Consider the following 12,013-nt stretch of genomic DNA (forward strand, 5'->3'; position numbering starts at 1 on the left):
TTTCATGTTAAATATTTAGAGTGTGGAGGGGCGCCTGGGTGACTCAGTCAGTTAAGTGTCTGACTTCGGTTCGGGTCATGATCTTGCTGATCGTGAGTTGGAGCCCCACATCGGCCTTGCTGCTGTCAGCATGGAGACTGCTGCAGATCCTCTGTCTCTATTTTCCCTTGCCTGCTTGTGTGCGCACACTCTCGCTCTCTCTCTCTCTCAAAATAAATAAACATTAAAAATTTTTTTTAGAGTGTGGATTTCCAGGCTATGAAATGTTCATGGACAGAAAGAGAATGTTTATATCCCTTATGATGCTTGGAACACACATACAGATTCGTATTAAACTACTTTTATTGAGCATTTTCTTATTTAATGCAGATATATTTGTTGAGCATGGTAGGCAGTGGGGATACAAAATTGGAAAAGCAACCATTCTTGAGGAGATAGGCATGAAAACACGACTTTAGGTTTAGCATAATAAATCTTCCTAGGGTATATATACAGAGTGGGCAGCCCAGAACCAGGAACAGTGGATGGAACAGGGAGAGCAAAGGAGAAGGCATTTACCCAGCTGCTGGTTAAAATGAGCCTAGGATTGCTAGTAAAAAAGAAAAACGTGATAAAATAGCAAGATTATATGGTTGTTTTATCCTTAAGATGGCACTATAAACTCACAGTTCTTTGTAGAGAAAGAATACATTAAAAATAACTACAATTTATCAAAAAAAAAAAAAAAAAAAACCCAAACCCAAAACCAAACACCCACTCAGACCTTTCAGTATCAACTAGAATGGCATGTGTTAGACACTAAGCGTTGATAGGTAATATTTTCATTTCATCTTTACAGCAACCTACTAAGAAGTAGACAAGGAGTCTCTACTTCTCTCTCTTCTAAGAATAGGGATCAGAGAGGGTGTCAGTGACTTGCCCCCAGTCCCGAAGTCGGAAAAAGGCAAGGCCGGGATTTTAACAGAGACACCCTGAATCCAGAAACCCTGTGTTTAATCACTATGCCGTATCAATCTGTAAAGCAATTAGCACGTAGAGAATGCGACACTAGAATGATTGATTACTTATGAAAACTCTCCCCACCTACTGCCCCAAGTTCTGGTTAAATCACCCTGGAAAACACGTCTCCTATAGGGGAATAAGAAGGAAGAGAGGCCAGTCTCCACCCCGAGAGTCACAGAGGACATCCGGGCACCTGGAACGCTGCCTTAGGAGGTCTCCTTTGGTTCTCACCTCAGCCTGGGCTGCAGCGGGAGGCTGGCCCTGCCCTTCCTGGTCAGATGCCCCTCCGAGACCCTTCCATAGCACCTGGGCATATGATCTCATTGGATTTAGCACTCCAAGTTGTGCTGATCGGTTTGGACCTGTGTCTTCCTCACTAATCTGTGATTATCTTCATAACCTCCATGCTTGGCAAAATGCCTGGAGTGTAGATTTCTCACTGAATCTTTGCTGAACCCTTTCTTCCTCCACATTAAACCAGACCCTCTATCAGAGCTACTGTTTTCTCCTCCACTCCCTTCTACACACAAGTAATCTCCAACCCACACAGCAAATTGTAGGGGAGAAGGCAATCTGTGTGGAGAAAGTAGCTTGTTTTTGAAGCACTTGTGTGTTTAGAGAAGATTTAAAATCAACGCAAATACCGCGTGGTACCTATTAGTACGCTTTCCCACAAGGCATTTCTAAACCTGAAGAAACTATACTGTGCTAAGTAGCCTTTCGTATTTTCATCCAGGCGAAGTATAGTTAAAATGAATGCCATGGGTAACCTGGACAGGAAGAGAAGCATCCAAAATCTGAATCCTCCAAAAGGAACAGAAGTGAGGAAGGTACATTAATCCACTCACCTTCTACCTCCTCTCTTCTGTATGAACTTCAGGTTGTTTCTTAGCAACAACTGGTAACAATTACTCCTTTCCTTTCTTCCCTAATAACTACTTGCCAACCCTCATTTTTTTTCTCCCCAATTACCAAAGCCGGAGGCCCAAGTAGTATTTCTAGTTTGGCAACCTTTGGGGTAATTTTGGTAGCCAATAAATCCTCTGGAGTGAGAGAAACCTGGAACTTTTGCCTGAGGTTTAAATTGGTATTGGGGGTGAAGTCAACCAGAGGGCTGGCAGGTTCAGGAGGCAGTCAAAGATCAGAACGCAGGTTTGGCAGTGAAACACGCCCAGGTTCAAACCCAAGCCCTACACTAGCTGCTGAACTTGGACAAATTCAGTTTCCCTATTTATAAAATGGAAATATCACTAGATCGACTTCATGAGTCGTTATCAGGATTAAATGAGTGAATTCACATAAAGCCCTTTGAAAAATGTCTGAAGATAGAAAAATCCAATAAATGTTAGCTCTGATTATTACTATGGATTTACGTAATCTATAAGCAAGGAGGTTGGTGAATGACTTCAGTCACTATCTATAAGTGACTTGGTATGCATGAAGGTACTGTGTTAAGTCCCAGAGACACAATTTTCATTTCTTTATTCAGCAAATATAACTAAGCTCTGGACAGGAATAATAGGTTGAGGAGATTATACCGTCTAGCATACTGTTGAGTTGCTTCACACCTTGAAATCTTCCTTCCTCAATGTTTCAGCTTTATTTAGGGATTAATAGATAATTAATTACTTACTTAATTAAAATCATCATGAATAGAAAGGATGTGATTTGCAAAATTTTGCTTTACTACAGAAGTTTATTTTCTCCATAAACCTCAGGATGTTAATTTTGTACAGTTGAGAATTTTTGTTTTCCAAGCACTGTGGTCTTCAGGGAAGTATACTACTCTTTATGGATTAACTTAAGAGTTTTGACATTTTTTTAAAAAGTAATCCCTATGTCCAATGTGGGGCTCAAACTCATAACCTCGAGATCAACGGTCACATGCTCTACCGACTGAGCCACACAGCCAGGCACCGGAAGAGTTTTGACATTCTTGGTATTCTCATACCACCCAAGTCTGTGAGGACCATGGATTTTTGGCCGTACAAAGCAGGAAGAGGTACGGACTTTGGGGTCAGAGACACCTGACTCTACTCTTCCACTTAAATAATGTGTTCACTCTTCTGAACCTCGGTTTCCTTCTCTGTAAAAAAAAACTAATAATAGCTCCATTTTGGAGGATGTTGGAAGGCTTAAATTCATTCATTCATTCAACAACTATTTCTTTATTGAACACGTACTACATACCAGACATTCTTCTGGGTACAGAGACTACAAAAGTAACACAAAACATGCAAGAATCCTCATCCTCATAGTGTTTACGTTGTAATAGGATAAAATGTGGTGAAAAAGTAAGTTAGCTTATATAAAATAAAACACTCCAAAAATTAATTCTTGGAGCACCTGGGTGGCTCAGTCAGTTAAATGTCCTACTTGATTATGGCTCAGGTCATGATCTCTCCATGAGTTTGAGCCCCACGTCAGGGCTCTGCACTGACAGTGGGGAGCCTGCTTGGGATTCTCTGTCTCCCTCTCTCCCTGCTCCTCCCCCACTCTCTCTCAAAAATAAACAAAAATTTTTAAAAATAAATAAATAAAAATCAATTCTTGTATCAATGTAAGCAATGCTCATGTCACTAATAGAAGGCATAAGAAGAATTTAACAGTGGCAGAGCAGAAATTCAAATTAGAATCTGCAGTTATGTACCGAAGATATTCTGAACAAGGAAAATAACATAGAAATGAGTTCATTGCTAGGGAAAAGATTTTCAAATTACCTTTTATTAGGTAATCTTAAAACAGCTGTTTGGGTATAAAATACGTATGTACAATTTTCTAAGCACGTAAATAAAAAGCAGCAGTTTAGTATGTCTGCTTGAATTCATACTCCTCAAAACCTTACCAAAACATTTATTATAAAAATCAGTAAAATTGCTTAACACGTCCTAAAAATTTTCAGGTGTGTGTACATAAACATTTTCAAGCTTGCTTTACAAAAAAAGAGTGCAATTTCTAATCCATGTGTTCATAGTGACTTTCCAAAGTAGTTCAAAGGGGGGAGAAAAGAAAGTAGCATTGCCTTGTAATACAGCATTAATTAATACTGACTTACCCTGGGACATTCAGGAAAGATCCTTAGTTAACATGTATGGTAAAAATATTTAACAATTAACACTCCATTTCTATGAATAAAACGTAGAAAATAAGATTTTATTTTCTTAGACTAATTTGTTACCATGAAAAACTGCATTCATTCTGCAGATACTGACACCTCACATTATTACTTTAAAAACAGCTGCGATACTTGAAATTCAAAAAGAAACCCACGAGACATCTTCTCCTCCCAATACATTCACTGAATGCAGATTTAAATGACACATCTCATTTTGATTGTGCCCTCCCATTTGCATACTTTAAAGTGACTGCAATATAGTATATTTGTATTTCTAACTGGAACCAAAATTAAGATGAATGATCTACGCAAAATCAATAGCCTGTATTTCCGTAACAGTTGTCATACGCAAAAAGGAAAAAAAAAAACCCAAAAACCAAAAACAAAAACACCAAAAAGCCCTGAGTCAGTATTTTTTGCAAAAGTAATGAAAAACAATACTGTGCTGTGAAGTCGTTTTATAATTCACAAAATGGTTAAGACTGTTCGGTATTTATTTGTTTTGTGTTCATTTTGATTGAAGAGAGGTATGGCTCTTGTTTAGCTCATCCAATTCAGATCATTTCTTAAAACTCAATTTCATTTAAATCCTCAGAATATCCTGATGACTGCTGGGTCATATCTTCCATTTCTGTCAGGAAAGACAAACAGAAAATAGACAAAAATAGTTTTCTCTGTTTTTATTATAGAAAAATTCTTAATTTGCATTCTTATGATTTGAGACTATTGCAAAATCCCTTTTCAATCAAGAGGATATAATTGGGGAAAATATTGTTACCTGAACAGGGTCCTGCTTGAAATTTAACATCATCAATGGCAATATCACTTCTTATTGACACTCCCCGAATGGCTTCAAAAATTACCTGAAAAGTAATGAGGTCTGAATTTAGAAATGGAGTCATTTTGGGGTACCTGGGTGGCTCAGTCGGTTAAGCGTCCTACTTCGGTTCAGGTCATGTTCTTGAGGTTCGTGAGTTTGAGCCCCGTGTCAGGCTCTGTGCTGACAGCTCAGAGCCTGGAGCCTGTTTCAGATTCTGTGTCTCCCCACCACCCCCACCCCCCTGCCTCTCTCCCACTCATACTCTGTCTCTCTCTCAAAAATAAATAAACATTAAAAAACATTTTAGAAATGAAGTCATCTTGATAAAACAATACTCATCAGGGGAAGATCCATGTTGTGTGGGTCTGGAAGCTTAGACTGTTGTTCAACCTCCTTTAAGGAAAAGACTACAAAATCACAAATTCAAATTTAGGTACAAAAGAGAGTACTTATTTGGAATTTTAAAGAAATGCACAATAAATTACTAGAGTCTTGGAGATTTAGGTTGCTTCTGAGATCTCTTTAGGCCATTAACCAGAAATGCTTACCTAGAAATGCTTCCTGGTGGTGACCTAGTTTCTCTTTCCCACCTCGAATATTCTAGACCCAGCACTCACAGGGCCTATGAAAGTCATAGGCCCAGAAGTTTAAGTTTTCTTAGGCTCTCTACAAATCTATGGTGATATATAATCACTAAGTTTACCAAAAAGGCAACGGTTCGCTTATTGTGTTAAATACCATAACATCCAAGAATAGCCCTGGAGGAGAGAACCAGTTTCATAACTTCAGATCCTGAGAAGAAAAAAACTGATCAAATATTCAGGTTCTAGGGAAAATAGCTTACATTACCAGCTCGAATGCTGCCCCAACAATGGTTAATAAACCACTGAATACTCCAGGGAGGCTTGTGGGTAATGAAAATTATCCAGAAGACACGTTTGGTCTACTCACTTTATGAGCAAATGACTCCCCCTTGGACTAGTTTATGATTTAAATTAAATCAAAGAATATAAAGTGGACAATTAATAAGCATATGAAACTATCTTAAAATTAATGACTCAAAGAAGCTTTAATGACAGATATGGGCACAATAATATTATTTAAAATTCTAAGGACACAATCCCAAACAAGAATACAAATAAATGGTTAGAAGAGGAAAAAAATGTCCTCTAATACATCGATAGGAGGATATATGAGTGCAGTTAATAACCATTTTGGTTTTCTGGACATCAATAAAATCTGGTTTTTGACCACCAAGTCTACAACGAAAGTATAATACACGAATTACCTGATGGAATTATATTCTGAAGAGTCCGTGGTTGGGCCAAATACTTGATTTTATACAACCTTTTCCTCTGAATTTCCTTACTACCTGAGTGGTAACTATTTTATACCATTATGGTTTTTCCCTTGTCCTATATATACACATTCTATTAGTAAATAATTGTGGTTATTTAAGAATTAGATAAACATTTATTTTTTTCCTTCAATTTAAGTGTACTATTTTTCCAAATGTCTACTAAGTCGTTAGGACATAAATACTAAGTTGTTTGGCTGCAACTACTTAATAAATGAAACTCTTAGGTATTGCTTTTGGTCTAGGAACACCAGGAAAAACATTAATGAGACTAAGCATACCATGAACAAGAAAATTTGGAAACGTGGTCCTAAATGAGTACCTAGCACATAATAATACTTACTAAATGTTAGGCAGTATAATGAACAATATGAATGATATAAATATTTCGATGAGCTACGAATTTGTCTAACACATTCTTTCTTTCAATGGCATCAAAATAAAAGAACCCAGGGAGGAAAGAAGAGAGAGCACAGGAGGAAATGTTAAGCAAGGAATCCAAAGGAAATAAAATCACGTTGTGTTTTTGATCAATAGCAAGTCAGGTACAGCTTAGCACTTAGGAAGGGGCATGATTAAAAGGTTGCCACTTGGTGCACTTCACCTACAAGGATGGTAGGATGATTGGAATGTCATCTGGAGGCCACCCACTCACCTCCCCTAGAGGGTGAGTCTCAAACAAACAGTGGCAGTACGATACCACTCTGAAAGCCATCCACACCTGCCCACCGCCACCAGTGAGGCACACATCTACTCCTCCAGCCTTGTTCTTTTTTCTGAACTTCAGTCTCATCACCTATGCTCACCTGACATGCCCACGTGGATGTCTGACACAGAAAACTAAGCGTGTCTGAAAAACTCACGTGTTAATTTCCCTCCCATGCGCACTGCCTTCGCACCTCCAGATGTGCTCCACCGAAAGCCTTCCTCAACTCAGGAAATGGTAACTCCATTCTACTGGTTACTCAGGCCAAAACTCAAGGAGGCATCTTGATGCCTCTTTCTCTCAAGCCCCACATTCCACATGTAAGAAATCCCGTGGGCTTCTGATGCATCTCACCCCTGCCACTCACTCCTTCTGCCAGCACCACTGCAGTAGCCCCCAAAGTCTCCTTGTCCCCTACAGTCTATTCTCCACATAGTGGCTGGAGTGATCATTTAAAAATGTAAACCCAGATCACATTACCTTAAAGCCATCTGATGGTTCCTCATTGCTTCTGGAATAAATTTCAAACTCTACCATGATGTTCAAAGCCTTTCACAATTATGCCCTGATACTTCTTTGATCTCAGTACCTGTTTGGCTTGACCTATTCTTTTCCATAGCACTTAGTATTATTAATTAAAAAAAAAATTTTTTTTTTTGAGAGAGCACGAGCAGGGGAGGAGCAGAAGGAAAGGGAGACACAGAATCTGAAACAGGTTCCAGGCTCTAAGCTGTCAGCACAGAGCCAGATGCAGGGCTCAAACTCGTGAACTGAGAGATCATGACCCGAGCTGAAGTCGGACACTTAACCGACTGAACCTCCCAGGTGCCCCCCACCATAGCATTTATTATAATGTACTTGATAGTACATTATATATCTTTGGTTTACTTTTCCTTTTTAAAAAAATTTTTTTTTGAATGTTTTTATTTATTTTTGAAGGAGAAAGAGAGAGAGACAGAGCATGAGCAGGGGAGGGGCAGAGAGAGAGGGAGACACAGAATTCAAAGCAGGTTCCAGGCTCCGAGCTGTCAGCACAGAGCCCGACGCGGGGCCTGAACCCACAAACTGTGAGATCATGACCTGAGCCAAAGCCGGACGCTCAACCGACTGAGCCACCCAGGCGCCCCTGATTTACTTTTTCTACCTCTCCCCGACTAGAATGTCAACTCTAAAAAAGAAGAGGAGCTTTACGTGTTATGTTCATTGCTGCATCCTCAGCACTTAGAATAGCCAGCAGTCAACAAATATTTACCAAAATGAGATATTTTGGCCTCATACTCTAGGAACTCAGTCTGGATGCCAATGTAACTATTGAGAATACCAGGGTTGCCATGGTGATATGAATTAGAGACCAGAGATATTTGGGAGGGAACATATTTTTAGAAACAATAATATATTTTTATACTTTGGGATTTTAAAATTTATAAAACCCTTTCACATACATAACCTCACTGACCTTCTAACTCTGGTGATGTCAGCATGGCAGGAATTATTACCCCATTTTGAAAATGTACGAACATTTTCAGGGAGGATGAGATTTCCCCAAGATCACCCAGGGCTTATGACACCCAGGGGAATGAGTTTATTTTGGAACTGATTTTCTTCTTTCTCTTTTGAGTGGTGTTCCTGGAAACAAACTGTAATAAATTCATGACTTGATCAACATACTGATGAAGAGAGAGAGTGTGGAACCTTGGCTTAGGGATACACACTTGGGGACCAGTCAGATCTGGGCCTGAATTCTCACACTGTCAGTTACCAGCTGGACATTGAGTTTCTCCTTCTGTCAAGAGGAGCTACAAGATCAACAGGAAGAACTTACGTATAGCTCCTAGTGCTGTAAGTGCCTGGCACGTAAAAGATGGCCAATTTATTCATGTGGATGTGTCTGTGTTTTATTAGACACTAAGATGTTTTGGAGAAACTAGCTTCAGCCTGGTCTCCAGATAGCATTTGGGATTCCTGAGGGAATCACTAAATCCAGAAGGAAATTCCTCAGGGCAGATTCATATCTGTTCCATTCTAAGACAAAGGGAATGGTCTGGAGTCTTGGTTCTTACAAAGTTGTGAGCTAAAACTCTCCCAGGCCAGGAGTGCCTGGGTGGCTCAGTTGCTTAAGCGTCGGACTCTTGACTTCAGCTCAGGTCATGATCTCACAGTTTGTGAGTTTGAACCCCGAGTTGGGCTCTGTGTTGATAATGTGGAGCCTGCTTGGGACAGTCTGCCTCCCCCTCTCTCTGCCCCTCCCTCCTCACAAAATAAATGAAAATAAACTTAAAAAAACCTCTCAGGCCATTCTGCACCCTTTGAATTTGAATACCCCACGAGAGTGAGTAGAGGGTAGATACCAATAGATGCCTAATTACTTCTGGGATCAAAAACCATTTCAAACAACCAGCTACCCAGCAAGTCTAGCATATTCAAGGCCTTGTACTCAACTTCCTGGGATTAGACGCTGACAAGTCACCTGTTCCCTAGAGGTCTAGTGCATTAGCACCCTTCGGGAATCACAAAAACATCAACGCTCGGGCTGCACTTGACTCAGACCCACTTGCTCTGGGATAGAGATGCTTTGTCTTTAGTGCGCATCTGAATCATTAGGAGGGCTTGTTAAAACATAGATTTCTGGACCCCTCCCTCAGAGTATCTGGTTCAGTAGTTCTGAAGTGCGGCCCGAGAGTGTGCATTTTAGGTCAATGTCATTTGAGGTGGGTTTGCACTTCAAGCATTGCTGCTGGTCTCAGGACCACACTTGGAGAACATCCGAACAGAGTAGAAGTAGGGGTGCCCGGATAGCCGAACGAAATTAATCCACCATCTCAGAATGATGATCAGTTATATTATTAAGCTCCTGAATGATCTGCTTTTCTTCCGTAGCGGACATTAAAGCACCATCCAAATCATTTCTGGAGCTATCTGTTATTCTTTCCTAAATCTCTAGACAGGTTTATCCATGCCAGGATAATGGGCCACCCCCAGATAATGGCTCATTTGCCCTCAGTCACTTGTTCTTTAGCAACACAGCACCCTCGATGGCCCTGCAACCTGGCCCCCTGAACTTCTGCAATTCCTTCCCGTTTAGATCCGCAGGAAATTCAGGGTGTTTGTGCGATGGTATAAAATAAAGCCCTTATTCTGAACACCTCTTCCAGGAAGATTTGGGCTTAGACCAAACGAGCCAGTGGTTAAAGCGGAGGGGTGCTGATCCAAGAGGTTGATCAGTCAGAAGCAAGGATGAGGAGGAAGCAGGGCTTTTAGGAGAAGTTCACAGCTGAGAATTCTACAGAGCAATTTCAGGAATGTCAGGGTCCGAAGGTTATCTTCCCAGAGCCTTCTGGAGCTTTGGCTCATGGTAGGCAGGGGAAGTCAGTAGCTGTCAGGAGGGCCTGCTCACCTCTAGACCAGATGGGCTGCTCAGCCTCACCCATTGGCATTTGAAAGGCTCTTTCCTGTCACTGCCTACAGTCTCTCATAGTCTAGATGCTGTGGGATGGAGGTCTCCTACAGCACACGAGAAAACCCAGGGCAAGACTCAGGAATTGGGACCGGGACTCAGTTTCTTCTAAACCCATGCAGACAGAGGCTTAATAATTGACTGTGGACCATGCACTCTTAAATAGAGGCTTGCAACCAAAGCCCTCGTGTGTGGGTAATGACGAGGGAAAGACGCAGCTGGAAAATACTAATTAGGTAATACCATGTTTAGAAGAAAAGGAGACTGTTTGGGAGACGTGCGGGACGCAGAGAATACACTTGACATTCAGAATGTGCCAAGACAAAAATAGCTACCCTTTCATCATTGAGTTGCAAAAATCACTTTATGCGTAAATACCCAAAGCTTTTTCTCGCCGCCTAATCTCCCATTCACTGCTTAGATTTAATCAATAGAGACTAATTATGTTTACTTTTAAACATGTACTGTCTTTATCTATGACCCTGAAAACAGAACAGAACATTCTCTTTGGTAGCAAGAAAAAGACAGATCAGAAGCTCACAGGAACATTTGCTCTCACTTCGTTCTTCTCCCCTTTGGCTTACCTGGTGCTGGGACTCACAACTGTATTCGATCAGCGCCCTTAGCCAGGAAATGCTCTGTTCGCCTCTTCTTCGCCATAAGAGGGACTCTTCACTATCGCCTGCCCTTTTCAAATAAACACTCAGCAGGCCAGTCCCTGCTCCATACATGTGGTAGAAAAAGGTCAAGCAGTGTTTTCCGGTGACTCCTCTCAGAGGCCAGGACAAGAGATGTGCTTTTTGTCCATACACCATGTGGGAGGCCTCGATGTACATGTAGTACCCTGGAGAGCAAATATAAAACCAGGTATTATTATTATTATTTTAATATGAAATTTATTGTCAAATTGGTTTCCATACCACACCCAGTGCTCATCCCAACAGGTGCCCTCCTCAATACCCATCACCCACCCACCCCTCCCTCCCACCCCCCATAAACCCTCAGTTTGTTCTCAGTTTTTAAGAGTCTTCTATGGTTTGGCTCCCTCCCTCTCTAACCACTTTTTTTTCTTCCTTCCCCTCCCCCACAATCTTCTGTTAAGTTTCTCAGGATCTGCATAGGAGTGAAAACATACGGTATCTGTCCTTCTCTGTATGACTTATTTCACTTAGCATAACACTCTCCAGTTCCATCCACGTTGCTACAAAAGGCCATTATTTCATTCTTTCTCATTGCCACGTAGTATTCCATTGTGTATATAAACCACAATTTCTTTTTCCATTCATCAGTTGATGGACATTTAGGCTCTTTCCATCATTTGGCTATTGGCTATTGTTGAAAGTGCTGCTGTAAACATTAGGGTACAAGTGCCCCTATGCATCAGCACTCCTGTATCCCTTGGGTAAATTCCTAGCAGTGCTACTCCTGGGTCATAGGGTAGGTCTATTTTTAATTTTTTGAGGAACCTCCACACTGTAAAACCAGGTATTATTATAAAAACCATGGGGTGCCTGGGTGGCTCAGTCGGTTAAGCGTCAGATTTCAGCTCAGATCAAGAC

General features: G+C 40.9%; 1 protein-coding gene across 8 annotated transcripts in view; it reads right to left on the reverse strand.

Annotated features, from left to right (window-relative positions):
- Nucleotides 1–326: 326 nt before the first annotated feature.
- MAMDC2 (MAM domain containing 2) overlaps nucleotides 327–12,013 on the reverse strand; it is a 401,951-nt gene continuing 390,264 nt past the window's right edge. For 7 of the 8 annotated variants that reach the window (XM_027041065.2, XM_053205285.1, XM_027041067.2 and 4 more), the window contains 3 exons: nucleotides 11,039–11,298; nucleotides 4,896–4,980; nucleotides 327–4,748 (listed from right to left, as the gene is read on the reverse strand). In XM_027041065.2, coding sequence (XP_026896866.1) covers nucleotides 4,684–4,748; nucleotides 4,896–4,980; nucleotides 11,039–11,298 — 410 coding nt within the window. In that variant the 3' untranslated portion in view covers nucleotides 327–4,683. Of the gene's footprint in view, nucleotides 4,749–4,895; nucleotides 4,981–11,038; nucleotides 11,299–12,013 lie in introns of those variants that run through there. The other variant, XM_053205286.1, reaches the window with a different exon arrangement.

The sequence above is a fragment of the Acinonyx jubatus genome, chromosome D4 (assembly GCF_027475565.1).
Source record: "Acinonyx jubatus isolate Ajub_Pintada_27869175 chromosome D4, VMU_Ajub_asm_v1.0, whole genome shotgun sequence".
NCBI lineage: Eukaryota > Metazoa > Chordata > Mammalia > Carnivora > Felidae > Acinonyx > Acinonyx jubatus.